Source organism: Crassostrea angulata, unplaced genomic scaffold (assembly GCF_025612915.1).
Source record: "Crassostrea angulata isolate pt1a10 unplaced genomic scaffold, ASM2561291v2 HiC_scaffold_145, whole genome shotgun sequence".
In the NCBI taxonomy this organism is placed as follows: domain Eukaryota; kingdom Metazoa; phylum Mollusca; class Bivalvia; order Ostreida; family Ostreidae; genus Magallana; species Magallana angulata.
Genome location: NW_026441700.1, coordinates 1 through 26,681, shown reverse-complemented (window position 1 = coordinate 26,681; position 26,681 = coordinate 1). Strand labels below are relative to the sequence as shown.

The window sequence follows — 26,681 nt, the reverse complement described above, 5'->3', positions numbered from 1 at the left end:
TTTGCCATTTGAAGGATTTGTTGACAGTTTGTTTGTTTTTAAAGAAGCTATTCCAGGTAGGAAATGTTACAAACTGGAAGCCTTAGTTAAGGACTGTATGTCAAAGTCATTTGATGCCCACTTAGCTCTTGAGGATGTTAAGGCTTTAAAGTCATTAGTTTTACATTTGAACATAAGTTGTGATGTTTTGTTAAAGCACAGTTTTAGTGTAGATTTTGTATTATCTTCTATTCAATATAAATCAAAGACAAATGATAACATAGTGTATTTGCAACCTCTATCAAACTCTGTTTCCAATTACATGTTAAAAAAAATAGCACAATCTGGTCTATCATATGAACATCTGAAAATTGCCTATGAAAGAGGAGGACCGGAGGGTATTGAAAATATACTTAGTGAGACCAATTCTGATGGTGTTGTAAGAGTTACCAAAACAAAATCTGTTTTTTAAAGATCATCAATCATTTTTCAAAATGAGTTGTTTTTGTTTTCACAGGAATTTTGTTATGTTTTTTATATACTATTAACTTATTTTACATTGTTTTTATTCTTACAACACCATCAGAGTTGCTCCAGTTTTTTTTATTGTTTTTTTATAATCTTAATTGCATTTTAATATCTATTAGAACAGATGAATAATAAGTTGAAGCATGACAGGTAATGTAAGTATTAATTGAAAGGTCTGGAAGGTTTGTATTGTGAGATGAAAAAGGTAAATGTATTTTTTAAAATGTTTTTTTGTAATATTTATGTGATTGATCTTCAACTCTTTCTGCTTTTTGTGGTGTCCGCTATTTCTGGTTTCTACTTACTTAATTGCTTTGTGTGTTTGTCCTAAATGTGCTTCATTTATCATGCTTTGTGTGTTTAATTTCTGGTTTGTGTATTTGTCATAAATGTGCTGCATATTTTTAATTACAGATAACTAATTTTTCTGTTTAATGCATCTGCTTCAAATGAGCTTAATTTCCACTATAATTAAATAAATATATTAATTTTTCTTATAATAATAGCAAATTAAATATCTTTACATATATTCCATTTTGCATATAGTTTGATCACCAGAACACTCTTACTTCAATTAAATGTGTCTCTTTGTTTCCTTTTCATGCATTATTAGATATTACACATTTATTTATTAAAATTCACTGTTTTCTTTATAACAATTTTGTGTTTGAAAATGTGTACTCAATTAGGTACCAATGTGTTTGGGACAAGGTAAAAATTAAGAAAGATAACTCTTTAATAGGATGTTTTTTTCCAGATTTTTTGTAATAATTTGATATTTTCTTTAAAAAATTCAATTTGATTCAATTTTTTGTGTGATTCATAAACATTTAAGTATGTTCTTTGTATTTTTAGATTTTTGTGGAATTTCATGCAGCAGTTTCCTTAAAATTTATTTTCAAATGTCTCAGTTTCACATTTTCTGGATTTAAATAAAAAATTTACAAACTTTATTTATGATTTTTTTCTTTATTATATAAGAACACAATTCCGTTTTATATTCATAAAAAATATTCAGCAGAAAATTTATATGTATTTTCTAAATTTGAGGTTTTCTGGAGAACCAACAAAATTTTTAAAAAAATTACAGAAAATAAAGCAATACACTTTTTATTTTCTTACTGTCGGTTTCATTACCTTCTGTTGGATACAAATGCATGTAAAAAAAATTTCATGCACTTTATGGGTGTAGTCTTCCCCTTTTACTACAAACTAAGACCCGTGTTTTTACTGCAATTTTTAGATCCCTTTGTGCTCTGACTTTTAATTGATACAAGAATAGAATTCCAGGGTCCCCCGCCGGTCAAGCAGTATACTAGTATACTGTATATTGGAATATTTTCAAACATTCAGGGCTGTTCCAGAATTAAATGTGTGGGGAGGTTGGGAGGAACATTTTTTTACCCCAACCACCCATTTGTTTTTCTATTTTTCCTGTCGCAAATATATCCAAAATACTACAATCTAAAAGAACTTGACCAAAGTATTAGCGGTATAAACATTTGGTATAAATTTAATAAAAATCCGTCAAAATTTGTAGGCATGAGAGCGCTTACAAGGTCACAAAGTCCCATAACTCCAACAAAAAGTATCGATCAATGCTAATTTTCGAACTTGACCAAGATAATAGTGGTATAAACATTTGGTATAAATTTAATGAAAATCCGTCAAAATTTGTAGGCATGAGAGCGCTTACAAAAAAGTGATAAATCCGTCACAAAGTTCCATAACTCCAAAACAAAGTATCAACCAATGCTGATTTTCGAACTTGACCAAGGTAATAGTAGTATAAACATTTGGTATAAATTTTATGAAAATCCGTCAAAATTTGTAGGTATGAGAGCGCTTACAAGGTCAATTTTTGGATAAAACAGAGTCATTATTGTGATCAAAGTCCTATAACTCCAACAAAAAGTATCGACCAATGCTGATTTTCGAACTTGACCAAAGTATTAGTGGTATAAACATTTGGTATAAATTTAATGAAAATCTGTCAAAATTTGTAGGCATGAGAGCGCTTACAAAAAAGTGTGACGGACGGACACACGGACGCATGGACACACGGACGCACAGACGCATGGACGGACGCCCGGCATTTCTATGTCCCCGTACCGCGTTGCGGCGGGGGACAAAAACTGATCAACTCATAATTTAAAGGACATGTGAACCCATAAATTGGTAAATATTCATCATGTGGTGTTTCACAAGACGATTTTAGCCAGCGTCGTAACATCTTGACGGCTAACTAATGACTACCAACCAGTGCACAACCAATAATTACTGTTCACAGTGTGAACAGTTCTTACAATTTGAAAATCGCTCAGAACTAAATTCTATAATAATTATTCAAATGATTTTTTTTTCATTCAAGGAATCTGCGTAAATTTTTACCCGCGGATTAAATTGATATTGTGATTCCGCGGAATGATGACCCCGTGGAAAAAAATACGTCTACAGTACCTAGCAATGATTCATTACGATTTATGGATATCACCAATTTGCTAGCTCCTTGTGCGTCTAACAGTCAATTTCTTAAAGCATACGGGATACCGGAAGCAAAGGACTTTTTCCCTTATGAATATATGGACGACTTTTCACGATTAGAGGAAGGCGCTCTTCCACCGCACAAAGCATTTTATAGCTCTTTGTAACACATTACTGAAGAGGAATACGACTTCTGTAAGGACGTCTGGGAGCGAGAGAAAATTACCTGTCTGCGAGACTTTTTAATATGGTATCATAATTTAGATGTCTAACCGTTCGTCTCTGCAGCGACAAAATTACAAAACTTCTATTTTCAGTAAAAAATCGACACCTTTAAATCAGCCATGTCGTGCCGGGAATTGCACGGCACACGTTGTTCAACGCAAGCGCGAGAACCGGAACTTCGTTTTCCTTGTTTGGAGAAGAGGACAAGGACTTGTTTTATAGTGTAAAAACAACATTATTGGCGGACCCTCCATAATTTTTCACCGACATGCTAAAGCAAAGAAAACGTTGTTTGATATGACGCCAATGCACTCTACCTGTGGCTTTAGACCAGGAAATGTCTACCGGTGCGTTTGTGAGACGGCTTCAGGAAAACAATTTTCGCCCGGTTGTGAGAGAGGAATATATGGCCCAATATAACTGGTTTAATTGGGTTGCGCATGCGTTGGGTGTCCAGATACAACACAAAATGAACACCGGTCGCGAAAAGCGTGTGGGGGCATATCCGGTAGACGGATACTGTGGTGCGACAAACACTGTGTTTCAGTTTCAACCAGTGAATGACCAAGTGGCTGGTGAAATGTGCAAGTAAAAAGCACAAGATTTAAATGAATTTAACATTACGTTTAATGTGAAAAACAGTAATTATAAAAAATAACAAAAAATAGTTTTTTTTAACGCAGATTCGCTTAAAGATATCTTCGCTCCCCGCGGGAATTTATTGACGTACAGAGACATTAGTTTTAAATGTCCTTTGGAATTTACGCTTTTCCACTAAGTTTAGTAATGAGCTTTAATTTGTTTTCTTGCACATGTTGATATGAAATTTGGAAGATCTAGGTTTATCTAAATAATATCTAGGTCAAGTTTGGTTTTGGTATGAGTTGATAGAGCAATTTTTGAAAGAGTTAAGCCCCTTGGACTTCACAAAATTCCAAATATTTGCAGTTCATTTTCTTTCTGGATGTTTTCAGGGGGGGGGGGGGGGGCATAAGTATTTCACAAACATATCTTGTTTAAACTAATAATAATAATAAACTAGATGCAATCTCGTTGCGAGCAACGAGAGGTCTTCCGTTTGAATGGACCTTAAAAAGGCCGTCGAGATAGATTCTTTTATTTCTCAACACCTTCTAAAATTCTAGTAAGCCTCTCTAAAGATTTCAACAGACATATCTTAATTCTACAACAGGGCGCTATTACTGTGATTTATGATAAAATTCAAACGGAAATTAGTAAAATCCACAATTTTAGAGATCATATTTTCAATCGAAACAAAATTAAGGGAAAAAAAAAGAGTCGGCACTCGGAGATTGAACCTGGGTCGTCCGGACAAAAGTGTTACACTCTAACGTGGATAGATTTTAGAACAAAAATACATATTCTCCATTCATTATAGGGTCTGTATGGTAACATGACTGAAAAAATATTTTAAAACAAGAAAAGGTGAAAAAAAATTGAATTTTGTTTCTTTCAATGACGACCGGAAGTTACGATGGACTTTCGGAGTGTGAAGGGCACTGCGGATAAAGAGTAATAATCATCAGTGAAATTTTTAACTTTCTAATTGAAATTTTTTGAAAAAATTCGTGATCAAACAAAAACATGAAATCTTTGATACATATATCTCGGGACCGGAAGTGACGATCAAAAAGTTTAAATAGACATACTGTGGTTTCATCAATATTCGTTGAATACCAATTTTCGTGGATTTCGTTGTTAAGTTTATCCATGAAAATAAATATTCACTGAAGTGCAATTTCTACTAACTGTTTGTATTGATAGTGTCATTGGCCACGAATTTACGTATCCTTGAAACTGTGATTTTCACTTTAACCACAAACATTGATACCCTTGAATATTAATGAAACCACAGTACATGTATATTTATACTGGACAAATAGCGCTATCATTGTGATTAATAATTTTCATAAAATTAAAACAGAAAATCGATCGTTTTAAAGATACAATCGTAAATCGCTGAAAATTTGAAAGTTCCATCTTTGGCACTTTTAAATACACATCGGGTGCAACCGGTCAACAGGGGATTATTACTCATCCTAGGTACTTGATATTGATTTTTATAATGATGTTTATAGTATTAACATTAAGTACATAGAGAAGAATGCACCAGGTTGCTATAAACTACATTTGTATTGTGTGTGTGTGTGTGTGTGTGTGTGTGTGTGTGTGTGTGTGTGTGTGAGAGAGAGAAGGAGAGAGAGATTAATTAATCATGTATGTAGTTCTTTGTAAATAATTATAAACTTAAGATTTTAAATAATTATAACCCCCATGGACCCTGCCGTAATGAATTTTTTTTTATTAAAAGTGAAAATCAGTCATTTTGTTTTAACATTGTATTTCGCCGATCGGTATTTACATCTGTTTAATCCCCCACAGGTGGTCAGTTTTCACACCTTGTCCCAGTCACTCGGTCCTGTGTATATTTTCGTGTTTAACTTCGGAGGTTTTTCTTAATCTAAGACAGACAAAAGACTTGTATCTGTAGACATACACAAAAAGGAAAAAGTACACCACCTATAATAAAAATGATTTTTTAGTGTTGACTTTCGATTAGTAAGAAGACAATCATTAAACAATTCATTTTTTCAAATCATTTTAATCTATACTCATTATGCCGAAACTATAAATGAATACATAATTTTTGGACACCTAATGTACATTTATTCACTAGCCACATTACATACATAGGTCTTTCAGAAAGTTTGGTTGTTCAAGTCGTTACCGTTTTTGAGATCTCGGCAAAATAAGGTTTTTTTGTCTCGGGATAGGAAACGGACAAACGGAAGTGCTCAATGAAAATTGAATTTAATATTGATTGTATACTTGCCCATCGTACATGATTGTTTATAGAGCTAACTGAAATTATCAAAGGAATACAGTTAAACTGATAAACAGCTTATAATTTGTTTGAACTCTTCCGGTGTGTACCGGAAGCGATGGTCGACAAAATGAAACCGTTTAAACACATGTTCAATCAAATGTCTATCATCCATGTAAGTTTCGTGTCTTGATCACTTACAGTTTCTAAGATATCTAGGGTACAAAAATTTGGTTTTATAAAGCTACCCGAGATAATTGAGATATCTCACCGGAAGAAGTGTGTTGTTGTTTATTTAACATCGGATAGATGACATATGTAAATATTTATATATATTTCAATTCTATGTAAAGAATATTTAATGCTTAAAAAATTATTTTTGAAGAGCTTCCGGTGACGACCGGAAGTTACGACGAACAAAACAAAATAGTTTAAACACGGTCTATCATACTATAAAGTCTGGATGTTCAAGTCTTTATCGTTTTAGAGATCTCGATGCGACAAGCTTTTTGTTGCGGGACAGGAAATGGACGACTGAAAATGAACTTTGACAAAATGTAAAGAAAACGCCTGGAGATACTATCATTTTGCTGGACAAAAGGCGCTTTTATTGAAATTTCTGATAAAATTAAAACCATAAATATTTAAAGTTCATGATTTCAAAGATGAAATCGTATTAAATCAAAACAGAATTAAAGAAAAAATAACATTCGGCACTCGGATAGTGAACCCCGGTCGCCTGGACACAAGTCAACCACTCTAACGACTGAGCTACGCGGTCTCTCGCTTCAGTACTTTGGAGCCCAAAAATCTCGAGAATGCGTGCATCGATTTTAAAACAAAGTAATTAAAGCGTCTCTATTGAATAATAAACAATTTTCAAAACAAAAAAGTTGAAAATTAATGTTTTTGTTTCCTTCCGGCCAGGATAGGTAAAAATGTGTGAAGCATTCCATTTTGCACTGTTTTGTGTAGTACAGTACAAATTTGATTTTTACAGACTCCAACAAATCGAACAAAGAACCAGTTTTTCTTTCAAAAGTTTGATGGCAGCTGAACATTAGTTATTCTAGCCTTAACAAAGTAAAGGCAACGGGAATTTGTATTTCACAAAAAAACCCCAGAAATTCACAAAATATCTAAAATTAAGATTAATGGTAGCTGAACATTAATTATTGTAGCCTAAACAGAGTAAAGGCAAAGGCAATTTGTATTTCACAAAAAAGCCAAAGGCAATTTGTATTTCACAAAAAAGCCACAGGCAATTTGTATTTCACAAAAAATTCACAAAATATCTGAAAATATGATTTTAAGCACTGCTTACTTAAACATTTCGAAATTGAAATGAAAACAAGAAATTAGAAAACAAAAAAACCATCTTGACCATAGTCCATCAAATTATGTCTTCAGGAGACCAAATCCGAACAAAGAACCAGTTTTCTTTTAAATGTTTAATGGTAGGTAAACATTAGTTATTCTAGCCTTAACAAAGTAAAGTCTACAAGAATTTGTATTTCACAACCCCCCCCCCCCCCCCAGAAATTCACAAAATATCTGTAAATATGATTAATGGTAGCTGAACATTAGTTATTCTAGCCTTAACAGAGTAAAGGCAAAGGCAATTTGTATTCCACAAAAAAGTCAAAGGCAATTTGTATTTCACAAAAAATTCACAAAATATCTAAGATATGATTTTAAGCACTGCTTACTTAAACATTTCGAAATTGAAATGAAAACAAGAAATTGAAAAACAAAAAAAAACATTTTGACCATAGTCCATCAAATTATGTCTTCAGGAGAGCAAACCCGAATGAAGAACCAGTTTTCTTTCAAAAGTTAAATGGTAGCTGAACATTAGTTATTCTAGCCTTAACAAGAATTCATATTTCACAAAACCCCGCAAGAAATTCACAAAATATCTAATAATATGATTAATGGTAGTTGAACATTAGTTATTAATTCTAGCCTTGACAGAGTAAAGGCAAAGGCAATTTGTATTCCACAAAAAAGTCAAAGGCAATTTGTATTTCACAAAAAATTCACAAAATATCTGAAAATATGATTTTAAGCACTGCTTACTTAAACATTTCAAAATTAAAATTATAACAAGAAATAAGAAAACAAAAAAACATCTTGACCATAGTCCATCAAATTATGTCTTCTGGAGAGCAAATTCAAACGAAGAACCTGTTTTCTTTGAAAAGCTTAATGGTAGCTGAACATTAGTTATTCTAGCCTTAACAAAGGCAACAGGAATTTGTATTTCACAAAAAAAAAACAACCAAGAAATTCACAAAATATCTAAAATTATGATTGATGGTAGCTGAACATTAGGTATTCTAGCCTTAACAGAGAAAGGGCAAAGGCAATTTGTATTTCACAAAAAATTGACCAAAGATTTTAGTGCTTACTTAAAAATTTCAAAATCAAAATGAAAGAACCAGTCTTCTTTGAAAAGTGTAATGGTAGCTGAACATTTCGTAGTTGAAATGAAAACTAGAAATTAGAAAAAAAAATAAAAAAATCTTGACCATAGTCCGTCAAAGTATGTCTTGAGGAGAGCAAACTTTTAATCCGTCATGACAATTTATTCCTCTTCAGCAAGTTCAATTGATGATCTATCAATAGAAGGAAAAGAAGTAGACAATTAGAATTTATCTTAAGTATGTTTTTTTTATAAATAAATGTACAAGTATAATGATGTTGTAACCTTTTAAATAAGGAGTTAAAATGTACTTTTAATTATAGACTTCCCATACATCACCTTAAATGGGAATGAAGCAAAGGATTCTTAAAAGAGTGAGTTGACAATAATTTGTATGTTGAAACTAGATGTGTTGTAACGCCACAAATGCCCCCGCAAGCAGCCAAAACTTTAAATGGAACTATTTGTTTGATTCTAAAAGAAGTTAGTATCCCTGAGAATTACTTAATTTTCTTAAGTTCAAGAGGCATATCAGACTAGAACCGATTTCAAACTCAACCTGTATTTTCTATTAAATAACCCCCATATGAAATATCCGCTTTAGATATGCATTCCTTCAAAAGGTAGAGAGCGGAAACCGAGAGTTTGTCATTTTTTTCAAAGTTCAAGACGCATAACTCTGTCAAGTCATTGAACCGGAACCACATTCAAAGTTGAACTGTATTTTCTAGAAAATGACTTACATATGAATTATCAGTTTTATATAAGCACCCCTTCAAATGTTAAAGTGGAAACAAAGAATTTCCCTTTTTTTTCAATGTTCAAGGTATAGGTGTCAAAAATCATTGGATTGGAAAAATTTGAACGCAACCTGTATTTTTTAGTGAAAAAAACCCACATATGAAATATCCTTTAAAATGAGTGGGAAGTGAAAAATGGTCATTTTTTTCTCATTCTTTTGAAAGTTCAAGGACATAACTCTGTCAAAAACCATCGGCCCGAAACTAAATTTGAACTCAATCTGTATATTTCTGCGACACATCTGTCATCCATACATTAAATTTGAGTTGAATGAGTGCAACTGTTGTTGAGATAATGATCAGAATGTGAATTTCTAAATTTCAAGTTTAAGAAGCATAACTCTGTGAAAAATCATCGGACCAGAACGATATTAGAACACAACCTGTATGTTAATATGACACCGCAATATATTAAATTTGAGTTGAATGTGCCCAAGGGTTGTTGAGGTAATGATCAGAAAGTGAATGATGGAATGACAGAATTACAGAAAGGGCTGATAGGCATAGGGCGAGGGCATAAAAATGGTTTAAACATGACCTTGTCCTTAAGATCAGGAACAAGTACTTTATACGAGTTACTGTTTTATCAAGTTTGATCTACATCAAGCAAAATGTTTTCAATATCTAAAGTAAATGACACTCCTATGTTAATACAAATTCAATTCATTAACACATTAAGATATGTGACCTCTAAACAAAGAAGGGATTTTTACTTTGTAGGAGTTATGTATAAATTTTGATGTCAATCAAGCAAAGAGTTGTAAAGATTTTCATTAGATTACCAGTGTATCAAGTTCGATATATCTATAAAAAGCATATAAAATACTGTAGAAGATGTTTATATCAAAGTACCAAGGACCTCAAAATTTGCTTAAATATATGGATAATTTACTTTACCCTATTGATAATTACTTATTTTTAAGCATTGATTATAAGCTTGGTTTACTGTAAGTGACTTTTTACAAAGGTGGGTTAATAAAAATACTGTGATAGATAGTATTTTGGATTAGTAGTCTTTTAAAACTGTCAGAACTTATGTGTATTTCAACAATTGTAATACTGAAAGATGACTTAATTGAGTTTTTTGAATTTTTACAACTTACATCTCAACAATATTCCTTCCTCTGATGATAGCTTTCAGCATCATGTTGGGTGAAAATTCACCCAATGGGAATATTGTTTGCATGAGGTGTCCCTCCATCTTCCATAAATGATCCTTCACTAGGATGGATAGCTCATCGCGGATCCAGAAAATTTTTCCAGGGGAGGGTCCGAAGGATAATTGTGTTTGCCAGGGGGGGTCCGAGGCATATTTTCGCGATAATTTTACTGTGTAAATTTAATAAATTTCATTTTCCGGGGGGGGGGGGGGGGGCGGGACCCCCCCGACCCCCCCCCCCCCCCTCTAGATCCGCGCATGAAAATAATTCAAATTGTAAACTGTGATAAGTTTTGATTTATTGAATAGAGGTGTTAACAATTTAGGGAAAGAAATTTTTGATAAATTTCACTTGATTTTTTGTTTATTTCGATAAATAGTATGTCACCTTATTTACATTTGATTTATATTGAATGATTAGTTACTAAATATGAAGAAGGGAAGATAACTCTATTAATTGATAAAACTCCCTCCCCTTGAACCCTTTCAAAATGCTTTCACAATATCTTAAAGCGGAACATTGCTCGTAAATAGGCACTGTCCGCCATATTTCTATTTAATCAGCACTATCCCTACAACCCAGAGGTTCAAGCACCAGTACGGTGTTTTAATTGAAACAAATATGTTACCTCCCAAGTGAAGTCGGTAGTCGACGTCCTCTTTATTTTTCATACTCTCTACTTCCTTTTTCTATGTCTTCAATGTTGTTGATTAGGTTCTTCCAACGGCTCGGTGTTAGGCGCTGGCCTTTCCTGGACGGCTGATCGTCGTTTTCAACAATCCGGAGATCTTTAAAATACTCCGCCTCGTCTTTTATAATGCTCAAAACTCACCCTTCTCCCAATTCGCAGCTGAACAGAGTTACGGCCATGGCTGTGTTGAATACAGAATGTCAGTATTTTTGATGAAATAGTCGACTTTATATATACCTATATCTTACTTCATTATTTACATAAAAATTTCGCAACCTTTTATTTTATTAAGAGATAAAGTCGTGTTCAAACTCATTTCCATCGCCCCTCATTTCAGCATGTAATTTAGACATTTTGTTAACTCTGATATAATATTTCGTTTGCTCTTATTGTTCCTCATTGATCTTGTTTGATTACCTCGTGAAACTTTTTACGTAAGAATAATTCTAACATGATTCGGTCATAAACATGTTTCAACATATCAACAACATTTTGGTCTGAAATTCAGACATTTTGTTAACTTATTGTTCCTCGCTGACAGGTTTGAATACTTCATGATACTTGATACGTAAGACTAATTACTCAACATTTTTTTTTCTCTTATCAACTAGTTCCAACATATCGACGACTGCTCTTATGCATCGTACTCATGGTGCCTCAATGATCTTGGTTATGTAATGAACTTTTAGTAACACCTGATTCAACTTTGTACCAGTAGGAAAAGAAAGACGATGATAATCAGTTATAACAATTTAATTCAAAGTATATCAATGTAGTTCAAACAACAATAACAACATACTTTTATTTACATCACACACAGTCCGCTTTATTCACAAGTCAATACGATAAGCGATTCGGGGGTGTCTCCTGGTACGGTTGGATCTACGGGGGACTGGTGGCGGGGGAATCTGCACTTGCCGTGGCTGAATTGCTGCTTCCTCCCGTTGGATTACCTCTTCCTCCCGGAAAATCCATTCCAGAATGCAAATCAAAATAGTCACCACTATAAAAAAAATATATACAATTTATTCGACTTTAAAGTCACTCATATCGAAGTACACGAGGGATTCGGCATCGGCTATGGCGTGGGTGCGCCCCCTACATTTCCTCCATAGCGCAAGGGCAATACAAATCACGGCCGTCAAAATAAAAATGGCGGAAATCACTCCGTATAGGACAATCAGCTTAACATCTAAAAGTTAAAATAATACATTCTGAATATTGTATCATTTACATTCAAAGTATCTATCTCGTTTTTAAATGGGGAAAAAAATCATAATTTTTCAGCCATCGTTGTCAAAGTCTCCTAGACGCGTACTAAAAAAAATTTTTTATTTACATGTGCCGTTCGATAAGACGTCTCTCGTCAGGCTGGTCAGCGTGCTGGTCAGAGTGCTCGTTGTTTCTTCGGTAGTTACATCCTAAAATAAATAAAGTAAATATGAATGTTAACAAACACTTTTTTTTATTTTTAACTGACTATCTACGTGAACATGTAGGCATAATTATAACTTACATGTGAGCATTCTTTAGAGCCAAGAATGACTATCGTCCCTTGATTTCTCTCTATGGCGTTGCAGGACAGCCTGGACTTGACTATCTGTAGTTGTTCCAAATCTTCAAACTCTGTCAGATCTAGTCGTGGGGCATTCACATCGGCAATTTTCATAATCCTAGTGCCTTCAAACTCCCTCCTAACAAATCTAAAACACGTAACAACATCTTCTCCTCGCCTACATGGCTGAGCTAAACTACAACTAAAAACTAAAACAAAAACCACTTGCATCTTTCTCTGTCTGAAGCTAGAATAGAAGTAACCAGGGCTGCACGTGCGTGGTCAGAATCCGGGTACTTCTAGATAGCTAGACAGTCTGTCGCCGCAAACGGCATCACTTCAAAGAGAAGGGGACTCTCGGCGAAACAGCCTGTGGGTAACTTCAAAAGGGGGGATGCGCGACATCCCAGACGGCCGTGTATAGTGCCCGTGCGATTACGCAATCCTGTAAGATTCGAAGTTGCGTAACACCCTGTGTATACCCGTTGGCCGAGCACCCTGTGTATACCCGTTCGCCGAGGTGTTTGTCTTTGACGATTAAAAAAAAAATTAACAAGATATAGTCTAATAAACTATGCCCTATTATTTATAATTATCTATTTATAACAGCTAGTTTTTTGTAAATGTCTTTCGTGCTGGTGCTGTAACAAAATAGTCCCTGTAATAAGTGACTTGTCTTGACCGATAACATAACCGGAAAATTTTAGCCATTGAGAATTTTCGTTAATGTGAGTTTAAATATCGCAAGACAGGAGATGGGACAGGGCCAAAATTTCAAATTCTGTTGTCCATGTACCAATTTTGTCCATTTTCGTGTTCTTTATATACTCGTTAACTGAGCTGTAACCCTCTCTTAAAATGACTATAAACTTTTCAGAATTTTTCTGAGCATGTTTGATGGTTTTCATTCTGAGAATCTGGTGATTTTCTTCCGAATCGCTAATTGCATGGGACACTGCTCTAAATAAACAATTCTCATCTTCCAGTGTACTGTGAATTTGATCAAACGCAAGACGGTTAAGGCAACATTTTGCTTTTAAACAGCAGTAAAAGGAGGTCGTTTTGCTTTTGTCTATTCATTTCTGCATAATGAATAGTTCAACACTGTTTTGTATGTTTTTGTAAAGATATGGGTCACCTTTACTTGACCATGTCTAAATTTGACGGTCAGGTGACTTTTTAGGGTCACGTGGGCGTCTTTTTGACAAAAATCGTCAATGCTAAATTGAGACAAAAAGTTCAAGGGCAAGGCAAAGAAAGTTTAGAGTAAGTAATATGGCAACATATTCAAAATTATCCATACATCATAGAAATCAATGCTCATTCAGCTGAAGAAAAGTGCTATATTATATTGCCTCTGGGGAGGACATTGCGCAATACCCGCACCTGCTAGAAGGGGTCCCCTTGAAGCGCGTGACTCATGATGAGTCATTGTAAACACCTGTAACATTCCCGTTCACATAATCAGACACTTCTTTCCGTTTGAATCTCGTGTCCAGGTATTTCTAAAACTAGTTTAAAATAAAATATTTTAAAGATGATTATACAATGATAGCAGAGCGTACTTGCTGTAAAAAACACAGACGGTGGCTGGAATACAAAGTGCTCAAGTCTAGGGACGACACCTACTGTAATTAGTCAACTTTACGTATATTGTAAGAATTTGAAACACTCAATATTCATCTGAAAGTGATCAATTATTCCAGTTCATATGGAGAGATCTTTGTTTTAGTAATCTTAATTAAAAAAAGGTTTCCAGGTTAGTTATGTAAATAGAAAGCACCAAAGATTATCAATGCACCCTCACTGCATTATTTTAAATTAAACGTTTCGATGTTATGTCTTATAGAACTTGATAGATTATCTACATGAATCACCATTTAGGCAAGGGAACAAAATGCCGATTCTCATAAACGCCGACAAATTCCTGAACCCTGATGACAGACTTCAACCTCTGTTATCAGGGAACAACAACATCATTGAAATCGCTGTGGAGGAACTGGAAAAAGATAGACCCAATTATTTATTAAAATGCAATGAGACGGTCAAAAACACGTAAGAGTCACAATGGGTTTCACTCTAACTACATGCATTTTATTCAGAGGCAATTCAAACGACAGCAATGAAGAACAATTGCAACTGACAACAGATGGAAAAATTTAATCACAAAAATCAGATGAGAATGCAGAAAAATTGGTTAAAATGGCCTTGGGAAAATTGTAAGTCTCTCTCTCTCTCAACTCATAGACATCCTGTTAGCGCATAACTACTATAATGAAATTTATATTTTATTTAAGAAATAAAGAATCATTCATTGAGTAATATGAGGCGATAATTTCGGTCGGGGCGTGTTCAAATTCAATATAGCCCGACGGTCTCTATGATAGATTTCATCACATCCCGCCCGAAATAATACCTCAGATTATTCAACGAATGATTCCTTATTACTTATATTTATATATCATTTTTCAGCAATTGTACGATCAAATATTTGAATATAAAAAAGCAAACCCCGCTTGTGCCCAAACTATACGTCGTTTGAATTTATTGGACTCTATAGTACAAAATCGATACACAGTATTATCATAGGCAAATACAGTAATAAATGTAAATATATTTGTATAATATAATTTGTAAGGGTAATACAAAGGAGCCTGTGGCGGTACTTAATCAATACACAAGAGTGTTTCTTGCTGGACGACCTTCAGACGTCCAGTGGGAAGATGAGCCGATAGAGGGGGACACCTCCCATTTATATGTGTTTAGGAAGTCTTGTCTCCGATATTCGATTGAGGAATTATGCCACCAAAAGAATTTGAGGTTCCCATTGGAGGTAACCTTCCTTGGAGAACTGGCCCAGGATCTCGGGGGTCCGAGGCGAGAGTTCTTTGAGAAGGCCTTAATCGAGATGAAAAAAGAACTATTCTATACCACTTCGAATTCAGAGATTCGTTTGGTAGAAAACATTGAGTTCCTGGCGACCAAAATGTATTTCTATTTTGGATTACTAATTGGTAATTAAATAATGTTATCACGTGCACAAAATGCATACCTTGCAAGATGTCGGTTTTAGCTGCTTTTAAATATCAGATCGTATCCGGGCAAATTATGAAAGTTGCCGTTCTTTTAAGCTCTGACACTTAATCTGAAATCTAAAACTACAGGCCTCTGAATTTCTATAAATGAAAAGAATATTTTATATAGAGGGGGTATATTAATAAGTTATAAAAATGCTTATTTATAGAAATTCAGGTGCTTTTATGAGCTTTTTTTATATTATGGAACTTTAGATAGGTCATTTAGAAATAGTGAACGCTGTCTTGCCGGAGAGACTCCTGGGCTTACGAAGCAGTCATATCCGCTGAAAGAGTGACATTGTCCTTTTGACCCTTAACTACGGTAAGCGCAGAAACCTTTCAATAATCTTATTCAAGGGACATATTTCCTCTATCCTTTCGCCTACTTCCAGCTTACGCGTAATTGGACCGTTTTTTAACGAATTAAAAATGCGTTACTTCATTCTTACCCTCTTCTGCAGCAATGCTCCAAAGATCAAAGACGAATTTTTAACAAAGATATCAAGTTAACGGCTTCTGAGTCTCCAATGTCATTCTGTGACCCTCAGTGCAGAAAGAGATTCCTACTTTCAATTCCTAAGACGAACCAAATCGAAAGAAGGAAGAAACGTATTTAAAAACCTATATTTTCTGTCAGTTCAACTTGAAAACAGATTTAAAAATGTTAAACAATTTTTTTTAACGGCTTAATACCGACAACTCTTAATTCTTAGATTAGAAATTTCACCATGTCCTGTCTGTCGAATGTAAAAAAAGAAAGCTTGAGCTGCATGTTTGTGTCTTGTTGTTGTTTTAATCCACAACTGGGATAGCATAAGATGAACACACAATCATTAAAACCCACAAATATTCATTACCCGATTTTATACGAATTAAATTATTTGTTGTCTATCCTTTTTCCTCAAATTTCATTGAAAATCTGTGATTGCATATTTACATGTATCAGCAACCTGTTCAAGATCCACGAAGAATAACTCTCTCATTCTAGTTCCCGATTCACTTGAATAATAGAGAATGCGCCTCAGTTAACCCAGTGACATTCCAACACCTTCAAATAGCCGCTGGCGACCAGAGTTTGACCGGGCCTGTTCATTTCTTAGCTAACGCTAACCGGCCACATTGTTTACAAGCGGCACTAATTTTTATTAATAAACTGATGAACAAATACTGTCCTCTCAACCAATCGCTAGGCGCCTATCTTATTAAAGGTATCACAACATTGGGTGTCAACTTCAGATGGACGGAAGAACGCCCAATTTCTTCTTTCTATTATCATCCAAACTGACTTCACAACTCAACAAGTTTTACATTCGCACCACAGGTGCTTGTGGACTGGACCGTGCACTACCCCCCCCCCCCCCTTTTTTTTATATTTTTTTTTCAAAATTTTTTTTTTAATTTCTTTTATTAATTATCATTAACAACCCCTTATATATGTCTCCAGGCGAAAAATAAAAGAAATATCACGACTTGGTAGCATTTTATAATCACACTCGTTTCCCCTATATATATAAAGAGAGAAGGTAAGCAACTCCCGTTTGTTTACATTGAGGTACCACCTGGGAAATTCAAACGATTACTATATCAAAAATCGCTATACCTTTGGTGTCATCTATTTTTCTCACTTCCACACATATCCTTCTATCTGAAAACTTAAATAAATTAGCACGCTGAACCGTAATCTATCCAATTAATAAACATTTGTCACTCGCGACCACGATATTTTGAAACGTTCCAAGTAGAAGCTACGGAAGTTAGCTGCACAGCGACATCTATGCCAAGAACGATAACTCTTCCCGTGTTCCGAATGTCATTGACTTAAGGGTAACGCACGAGAGGCCCGAAAAAAAGTTCGGGAAAAGTTTTAAATGCAAAATTTCAGCATTTGAATATCTGCCGTCTTCTATGCCAGCCCACCTATGAAGTGTCTAGGCTTTCTTTTTTTTTCTTTGTCATCAGTGTTATTTTACAAGGTAGCGATTGGTTTAAAGTATGTAAAACTGACAGGAGGCGGAGTTTTCCAACAAGACGGTACTTCTAATGTTAAGAGAAAGGTAGAAAAGATAGATAGAGAGGATGGATTTATATGAGGCAATCCCCACCCCATAAAAAGAAATGGAAATTGAAAAATTATTAAAATCACATAGTAAATTTATCGCAAATATGCCTCGCCCCCACCCCCCTGGCAAACACAATTATCATTTGGACCCACCCACCCCCCCCCCCCCCCCCGGAAAAAAAAATCCTTGATCCGCGCATGTGACAGAATGATTTGTTAACAAAAGATTACCTGAACAGTGTAGGACGGGTGAATCTGTGTCCAGCATCACAATTTCCCGAATGTTATTCTCCAAACAAAAATGTACATAATTTTCAATGGAAGCACATGAACCCTGAATTAATAACTGTCCGATGGGTTCACTGGAAAAACTTTGTTTCATATAACACTGTACAGTTACAACTTGAGTCTGTGTCGGACAAACAATTTCACCACTGCAAAGCGAACCTAAAGCACTAGGCTGACAAAAATCACATACCGCTGATATGTGTCCGATTAGAAGAGCAGAAATTATAAAACAAAACATTTTGAAAGAAAAATACAAAAATGAACGGTTTAAGTTGTTATCTGAATGGCTTGAATGTGACAGAATGATTTGTTAACAAAAGAAACAAAGGAATCCTAAGGATTCTTGATTGGTGTATTAACAAATTAAACATAGTTATGAATCTAATGCATGTATAATCAATTATATATATTTACCACTTGCAGTGTCTATTCCACATGGAAGAGCATAAACTTGATCTGCCTTCAAGTTATCCAACAAAAGTTGTTCACTTAGGTTGGGAGAGTAGGGCTTCTTGGATGCAAAATGGCGCTTCTTTTTTTCATTTGCTGCAATTAAGTTCATCAACGTTGATGCAATTTAGTTTTTTAAAACAATATAAAATAAACCTACCTAAGTTATGTTTTGATTATTTGATATAAATTAATCATTATTTTTTGTAAGCTATATACTGTATAAATAATTTAAATAAAACTTTCAATTAAATTTAGCAAGATATACTAGTATTTTATCTTTCTGCTTGATGTTCTGTACTTTTTTTAATTTCTGTTCTTTGAGAATTGACATTTCCGCTAAGAAAAAAGAGCAATTAATTTATCTAAAAATTATACACAATATTTTACTGCAATTTTATGAAGAAAATATATTTATGCAAATCATATCAATCCATATCCCAAAATAAGGGGCCCTAATTTATTCATTCTTTATTCACATTCGGTTTCATCAATTAATTTACAGTCTTTATGTATGTATAAAAAATATACATGTCAAATTATAAACAAATCTTAAATGATTTAACACAATGATGAGAAACTATAATATCTGAATTAAAAATTATGGCAAAGTCTGTTGAAAAGAAAAGTTTACTTTATAAATCTTAATTTTAAAATCCTTGAAAAAATATCGTTTGGGGTTGCAAATCTTCTGATTGAAGTGTTACAACTATATACTTATGCATATATCTTTATATGAATGGCATGAAAATTGACGAGTTGTGAAATTATTTGAGTTTGGTCAGGTAAAAAAGCGATATATGTATTTCTATCTATAGTCTAGGCTTTTCCATTTGTTGACTTGCTTTTGAAGTTATTTCCCCTTGTGAAAGTGTGTAAACACGTCTGTATAACTGTCATGTTATCCAGTTAAAACTATACTAATATTTGCTTGAAGCATCTTATTAGTATGATTTTATAATGTTGTGATTATCCAACATATTGCGATAGGCATGATGAGAAGGAAACAAATCTTACATATTCAATAAATCGTATGCCTTCTCGGTCGTGGTTCTTCCTGGCCCGTCCAGCTTCCCGAACAACAACTGTTCCCGCTTGGACACCTCCTCCTTTGGGTCCCAGTTCATCTTCCGCTGTCGTTTTGCTTTATCATTATCGCTAATGCTATCCATGATCATGATTATTATAATGTTTACGATGCAGACGATAGGAATCTTCGAACGAAGAAGAGTTCCACTTCTAACAATTCGGTCGAAAAATCGCGGGACTTGCTATGAGGTCTAAGCTAAGACAAATCTTATCTAAGTTTTATCTTGGATTGTTTTATGATCCACTTACGTAAGCAATCTTAACTAAGTCTTAATCTTAGATCTAAGACAAAATTGCACTAAAATTTAGGAGTTTCATGATCCCGGAGCCAGTATCTCCAATAGTGACTTATCTAATCCCTGTTACATTATCATCCTTATTGCAGGTCCAGTTAAGGATCTTCTTATAGCAAAGTCTTTCTGTTCTCTAGTATAACCAGAATCCTTCATCAGCATTTTTACTTCGTATTTCCATACATCATAAGTGATTTCTCCTTTGTTTTAATTTCCTGAGCACACATTTATTATTACTTGTATACCATGATCCATATAATGATATCCATGCTGCGTATAATGAATCGTATACATGTATATAGTTTATCTAAACTTACATCCATCTTCATCATCACTATTCATGGGATTCACATTTAACTCTGGAATAACGCTGTCATCGTCTTGCTGCTGTTCAAATACTGGCTTTTCTTGAGAACCCACATCAGATGTACTTTCACCAGTTAAAATGATATCTGAAAATGTTTTGAAAATTCAAGATTTGTGCAAGTGTAAATCTTGTACGTAAATCTACGTAACATTCCGTTACACAAGAATGATACAGTACATCCCAATTTGATCCAATAGTGTCTTATATTCATTTGGATCATCATAAAAATATTGTTTGTAAAAAGGTAGTAACAGCTGAAATTAACTAAATTTTGTATTTCTCTTAATTTCAAAATCTTTGAAAATGGAAAAGTATAATGCTAGCTAAAATGAGGTGCAGAAAAGTATGCAGCCAAATGAAATCTATTTCGTTTAGGAATGTACACCAAGTCAAAGTGTGTGAAGGTAGGATTGGACTTGCTTTGCAAAAGAACTAATCAAAACACCCTTAAAAATTTGTGTATTGTCTAATTAAGACTAAAAATGACTTTCCAATTTGTAGCTATAATTACATCTGACGCGTTCTGTCTGGTGCATGCTATGACATCAACATCAAAATCAAAATAACTTACCATCCAACTGAATATCGGAAAGTTTTCTTCCCACATAATGGGGCACTATTCCAAAATCTTCAATCAACAAAATCTTTGCTACTTCTGTTCTTTCTAGTACATCAGATGTTTGTCTGTAATGGTGTAAATGCACATCCATACTATGCCCTAGGTGTTGTATGATCCAACTCCTCTCAGCTTCACTGGTATCAAGAGCCTGTTCATAAAAGTATGTACTTGTAGTGTAAAACATAACATGGTAATACAGTTTACTAGCGTGCATTGCAAATCTACCCTTGCAATGGCATGAGAAAAAAGAAAATATATGATTAAGGGGTGTGAATGATCTTGATGCATCTTGACATAAGCAACAAAGAAATATAATTATGGTTTACCAGTGAGAAAGTGAACTGTTTTCAATATATTTGACCATTTATAAAACAACAATTTGTCAAACCAACCACAGATTAAAGAGTATGGAAAGGATATTGATTTTTACCTGAACCATGGTGGCCATATATTTCCTCATATTACTTGTACGAATAAGGCTTGGACTTGACAGCCCAGCCTCTTGAGCAACAATTGATATGGCATCATACCCCCTAAATACACCTCCAGCTGCAATAAAAATCAATGGAGAAATAAAATACATCTAGCCATTTAAGATTATTTTTTAGCTTATTGCCAAAAATTGTATAACTGGTAACCTATTTATAATATTTAAATCTTTCAATTTAATACTGTCCAGCCAGCATGAAATTGTCAAGAATCTGGCAAACCTTTGGCTATGTTTGTTTCTGCTATTGTATGAAAAGGATAAGAACTGTTTTTGGTCGTCTTATGGCAACTTAAAATTTGTTAGCTAGATATTTACCAGTACCGACAGAAAACTGCAAAAATAAAAAGTTTCTGGAAATCTTTTGGCAGCTAATAGTTTGCTACTCCTATTAAATAACTGCAAAACATGCAGTTTTGAATTAAATTGAAGACAATTTGCTGCAATTAATTTATTCTAATAAGGTAAAGGATTATTTCACGAATTATTGAATTCAGTGGAGAGGATAGCATAATTTACTGTTCACAGGCAGTCAAGCTATGAATTATCTGAATCCCCCATTTTATGTATAACTGATCTATAAACATACAAACTCTGCACTTACTTTTGCTACCAAAAAGGTATGGAGATTCAACTGGAATGGAACATGCCTTTCGGACTATCTTGCTTGCAATAAAACTTATATATAAAGCCTGGCGCGTTTCCAGAGGTAAAATAACTGGAACACATCTTCCAACCTAAAATAGAAACTCATGGACTTAAATCATTGACTTATTGTTCTACACTGAGTAGCCAAAAGAATTGCAACAAACATGGTTGATGTCATCGCTGTACGTAGGCTTCTTTTTGGTATTTATATTCTATTTTTATCGGGATAGACAAAATACGAAAATATTATTTTTAAGTGCATTTTCTAATGGAGATAATTATCATTTACAAACCTTTCCTCGTATCTCAACAAATTCCGGAGTCATTAAAAGGTGTGCTTCGAATGAAGTCAGCTCTTTCATCAATTGTGCCTGAACATCATCTTGACCATTTTTTCTCTGATTGTAAGCCTTCAATCTGATTAAAGAAACATTGCATATCAACATCTAAAATGCAGCAAGAAGCTATGCCTTTAAATTCATACTTTTATGAATGGACTCTCCTCATATTTCTAAAACCAACCTCCCTGCACAGAACAAAATACACTTTAACATATTTTACTGTTTAGATTTTATGTAGATCATAAGTGATTTCTCCAAAATTTATGTGATTCAGCCACTTCGTTTTTACGAGGATTACAATATTGTTCAATCTTTCTAAAAACATCTTGAGGGTGGTTCTTATCTTTGCCATGTGCCCATTCAAAGTGATCATAAATTTTCAGAAGTCGCTCACCACCAGTTGATAATTGTTGCAGTTTGAATTTCCTCGGGAAATTTCGCTGTGTCGCTTGCTATGAGGTATATTTCAATCTGACGCTTCCATGTCATAGTTTTCCGATACATTAACAGAGAGAATGTTTAATTCAAACGGTAAACGTATGTTTCGATTTATCAAAGCACAATTACTGGCGCTTCAGCATTCTCCTCAGGGGGGCGCCATACCTTCACGATAGTCGCACGTGGAGTGTTGATTTTAGCAGAATTTTAGAAAAAATACAAACTTGTGCATAAGAAATCATATATATATACCAGTGTTCGAGAGTGTATAGATGAGTTTTCACCGCTGACACCATGTTGATACGTGCCAGAATTTATCTAGAACTACACATGCACACTACACATGAAACAAATACAAGTATGGTAACAGGTACACAACATAATTCGAGATATTACAATTAATCAACAATGAAATAGGTCAATTAGTTTGGAGAATCCAGAAAATAGATACGCCAGGGAGAAAACAGAAAATATGTAGGAATTGGAATGGCCCTTGGGTAATAACAAGAAGATTAGTGAGGTACTCTACAAAATCGAGCATAATAGCTTACCTGGAGTTGTTGTCCACGGAGATAATTTGATTATACAAAGGGAAAAGAAAATTAATTGGTTTAATGGAGGATTTTAGGAGAAAAATTGCTAACAGAACTACCAAATTTAGAGTTTTTTTTAAAAATACTGACAATCAAGATAGAGAAGAACGTGAAGATACTGAACCAGGATCTACGTCAGACACAGAATCGGAGTCGGGCGCCGAATTACGATCGCGTAAGGACGCCGAATTACGATCGGGTAAGGATGCCGAATTGAGATCGGGTACAAAATCTGCAATCGTTATTGATAGAGATTTGGAAGGATCAATAAAAACCAGAAAAACTGAAAGATTAATACATAGAGAACTTAAGGATGGACGATCAGGAGTCAGTAATATGTAGACATTGCGCAAAAATCTTGGCGAGCGTGAAGAACCTGAAACGACATGAGAATCAAAGACACAAGAACATCGTGAAAGTCAGAAAGTGCCATTTGGAAAACTGTGGAATATATACATTTAGATTAGAATATCTAGTGTCACATCTCAAAAGATTTCACGATAAGAAACACGACGATGCAAAGAAATTGGCCAAAACTTCGATTATAAAACTCAGAGGAAGTTGGAACAACAATGCTAAAGTTAGGGCATACCAAGAGAAAAGAATGATGGACATGGAGAATATCAATGTCCGCTAGTATCAGAAAAAGAAGGAAGAATGGAAGACATTGTCCAAGTTGATGTTACAGAAGATGAGCAGGAAACATTGGATTTTGATATCCTGGATGGAACCTGAAATGACACCCTATTTGAGGGGATTTGTGGTGAAGAGAAAGTAAATGGAAAAGTTTCGGAGGATTCCAGTGATAATATGGAGAGGCGGCCGTTGGAAGCAGAAATGATCGAGGAGGACGAGGCCGTGGACCATGATCCAACTGAAGATGTGCAGCGCTAGGAGCCTGGTTCAGCGACAGACGTCTTAGACGTGGTTGAAACGATAACAATATATATATATTATAACAGCGAGAAGAATTTCACCTACTGACATTTGAACAGTGAAACGAAACCATGAAATTTCGACTTCAAGATTCATCAAACCCCATTAAATAGACTGGGCGAACTTCTTTACCTACTTGTAAAGTGAATTAATCGAATATGCTAGAGAGTAACATGAGCGATCCAGTGAGACAGATGGACTTGACTGACGAACTGGGAAGGAAATGCTGCCGAGAGATCAGAGACTTGACTTTGTGACTGCTAAATATCATGGTGCTGTGAATCGGCGTATACAGGGTTTTTTAAAATTTTTATAATCGTTTGTTCTTTTGCAATATTTCCTCAAAATTAACATTACATGCATTGACACTATATTCTGTCCTAAAATATCCTCGATTCTCATTTTGCTGAATATAACTCGATATTTATATATACTTCAGGGTTCAAGCGATTTTCTTTCAGAAGTATGAAAAACTTTCATTATTCCTTCTCTAAAACGTCCTATTTAGCTCATCAGCTGTTTTAAATACACGACTAAAAATTAAGAAGTCTACGGGGTTTTGCATTTCAAAAGACCCAGATGATAACGTTGAAAAATTGTGCAAGGTCTTCTTAATGACTTCCAAATAGAGAAAAGATGTCAACATTTTTCATTATAAATCTCCGTAAGAAATCTGTTTTCGATCCTGTGAATTTTTCCTATTAAAAAATGATGTGTCAGTGAAATTTTATCGGATATTTCCCGTTTGATCTATTTCAATTGCATCTTTTACAGCTATGTGTATTTTTTTTTAATCGTCCAGATGTGCTGCATGAATATTTTGGGATCGACAGACTATAGTCCCAATTTATAATCGGAAAATGTAACCAGCTGGCAAAGTCTAGGGCTGTCTATTCGGATCATATGTATATAGCTGCAGGAATGAACAACTGCCACGTAATGTAAACGTAAACAAAATTGCATTGCTAAAAATACTAGTATCACTAAGTACTGTGTATTTTAGTGTTTAATGTACTTTTAATTTTAAATGTCGTCAGTCGTACGGGGATTTTTTTTTCAAATCAATGATACTTTATCGTCTGTGTGATTAAAGATCGTATAGAACACCGTAAATTCAATGTTGATGTAAGTATATATACAACATATTTGAAATATAAAAATACTCATAAAACACATGAAACGCTTTCATTAACTACGTACGTTATGCTGATATGCCAGCAATACCATATAAGAAAAATAAGTAAAAATTTATAGCTAATTTACTCGTTTAATTATGCTAATACTTCATAATTCGTATACATTTGATTTTTACCGTTTCGTACTCAACTAAAGCCAATTGAATACAATGCTATATTTGATAGACATTCATATGAATATCAATAAGACAGCAACATGTTGATAATCATTCATTAGAGATATGAATAAATGATACAAAGTAAATCGTTTCTGGCCAGTCTATACCATTTTTAAGCGATAAAGGTGATATGATATTTTCCGCTGTCCGTTCCGTTCCGTTTTCCGTTCCGCGTTTTAGCAACACCCCACCTAATGGTGGCTTAATCTTGTTAGGTAGCAAGAAGCCCTATTATTTGGAGCCGAACGGATTCCTAATAGAAGCCTAACTATGTTAGGCTGTTATCTAGTATAAATATAGGGTAAGAAAATGTGTAAAGGGACTTCTCCATTTTTTCTGCCTTACTTGCTGTAATATTGGTGTACAATACAATTTGTTATACAAAAGTTTGGTGTTGTTCTTCATTGATCTATTAAGATCGCAATTCCGACGCATGTGTTGATGGTAGCACAGGACCCAAGTAATTTGGTGACGTCCTAGGTTGAAGTGGAGCTAGACATATTTGTTAACATCATCACTCCCCAGTCGCGTTACAGATATCTTTCGCTTAAAAATATCAATGTCTACTGGTTGTGAATAAAACAAAGTAATAACCCTATCGTCATGGTTTTTTCGATCATCCTGATCATCTTAGTTTTTGTCATCCTCACTTTTTGCATAAGCATGAATTGATATACATGATTTTTACGAATTTGTTTAAGAAATATTTAGTTTAAATTTGTTTAGTTATAATTTGTTATCTCGTTCATATAATATTCGACGTACGTTTATTTAATCGACAATGACCGAGTGAGCATCAGTTATAATTTATCCATGCGTCACCAAGTATCCTCGAATCTGTGTTGTTTTCAGGAATTGCGGAACTTAATAAATCCAAACAATAAATTGACAAGAGCTCATTCCGTAACAAGTATATTACAAGAAAAAAATCTTGACGCAAGCTCATTCCG

The 26,681-nt window shown here is 34.3% G+C and overlaps 2 protein-coding genes and 1 pseudogene across 2 annotated transcripts; 1 reads left to right on the top strand and 2 right to left on the bottom strand.

Moving 5' to 3' along the window:
- Positions 1 to 11,881: 11,881 nt before the first annotated feature.
- LOC128169511 (uncharacterized) lies at positions 11,882 to 12,923 on the bottom strand. Its single transcript, XM_052835638.1, has 3 exons — positions 12,654 to 12,923; positions 12,477 to 12,558; positions 11,882 to 12,329 (listed from the first exon to the last, which is right to left on the bottom strand). The coding sequence occupies exons 1-3, from the start codon at positions 12,921 to 12,923 to the stop codon at positions 12,163 to 12,165; spliced, it is 519 nt and encodes a 172-aa protein (XP_052691598.1). The 3' UTR covers positions 11,882 to 12,162.
- Positions 12,924 to 13,842: 919 nt separating this feature from the next.
- Positions 13,843 to 15,714, top strand: LOC128169513 (uncharacterized; annotated as a pseudogene).
- Positions 15,715 to 20,817: 5,103 nt separating this feature from the next.
- LOC128169516 (uncharacterized) lies at positions 20,818 to 22,689 on the bottom strand. The gene is made up of 4 exons (XM_052835643.1): positions 22,363 to 22,689; positions 22,026 to 22,158; positions 21,365 to 21,483; positions 20,818 to 21,082 (listed from the first exon to the last, which is right to left on the bottom strand). Exons 1-4 carry the CDS (start codon positions 22,513 to 22,515, stop codon positions 20,873 to 20,875), a joined length of 615 nt encoding a protein of 204 aa, XP_052691603.1. The 5' UTR covers positions 22,516 to 22,689; the 3' UTR covers positions 20,818 to 20,872.
- Positions 22,690 to 26,681: the final 3,992 nt, after the last annotated feature.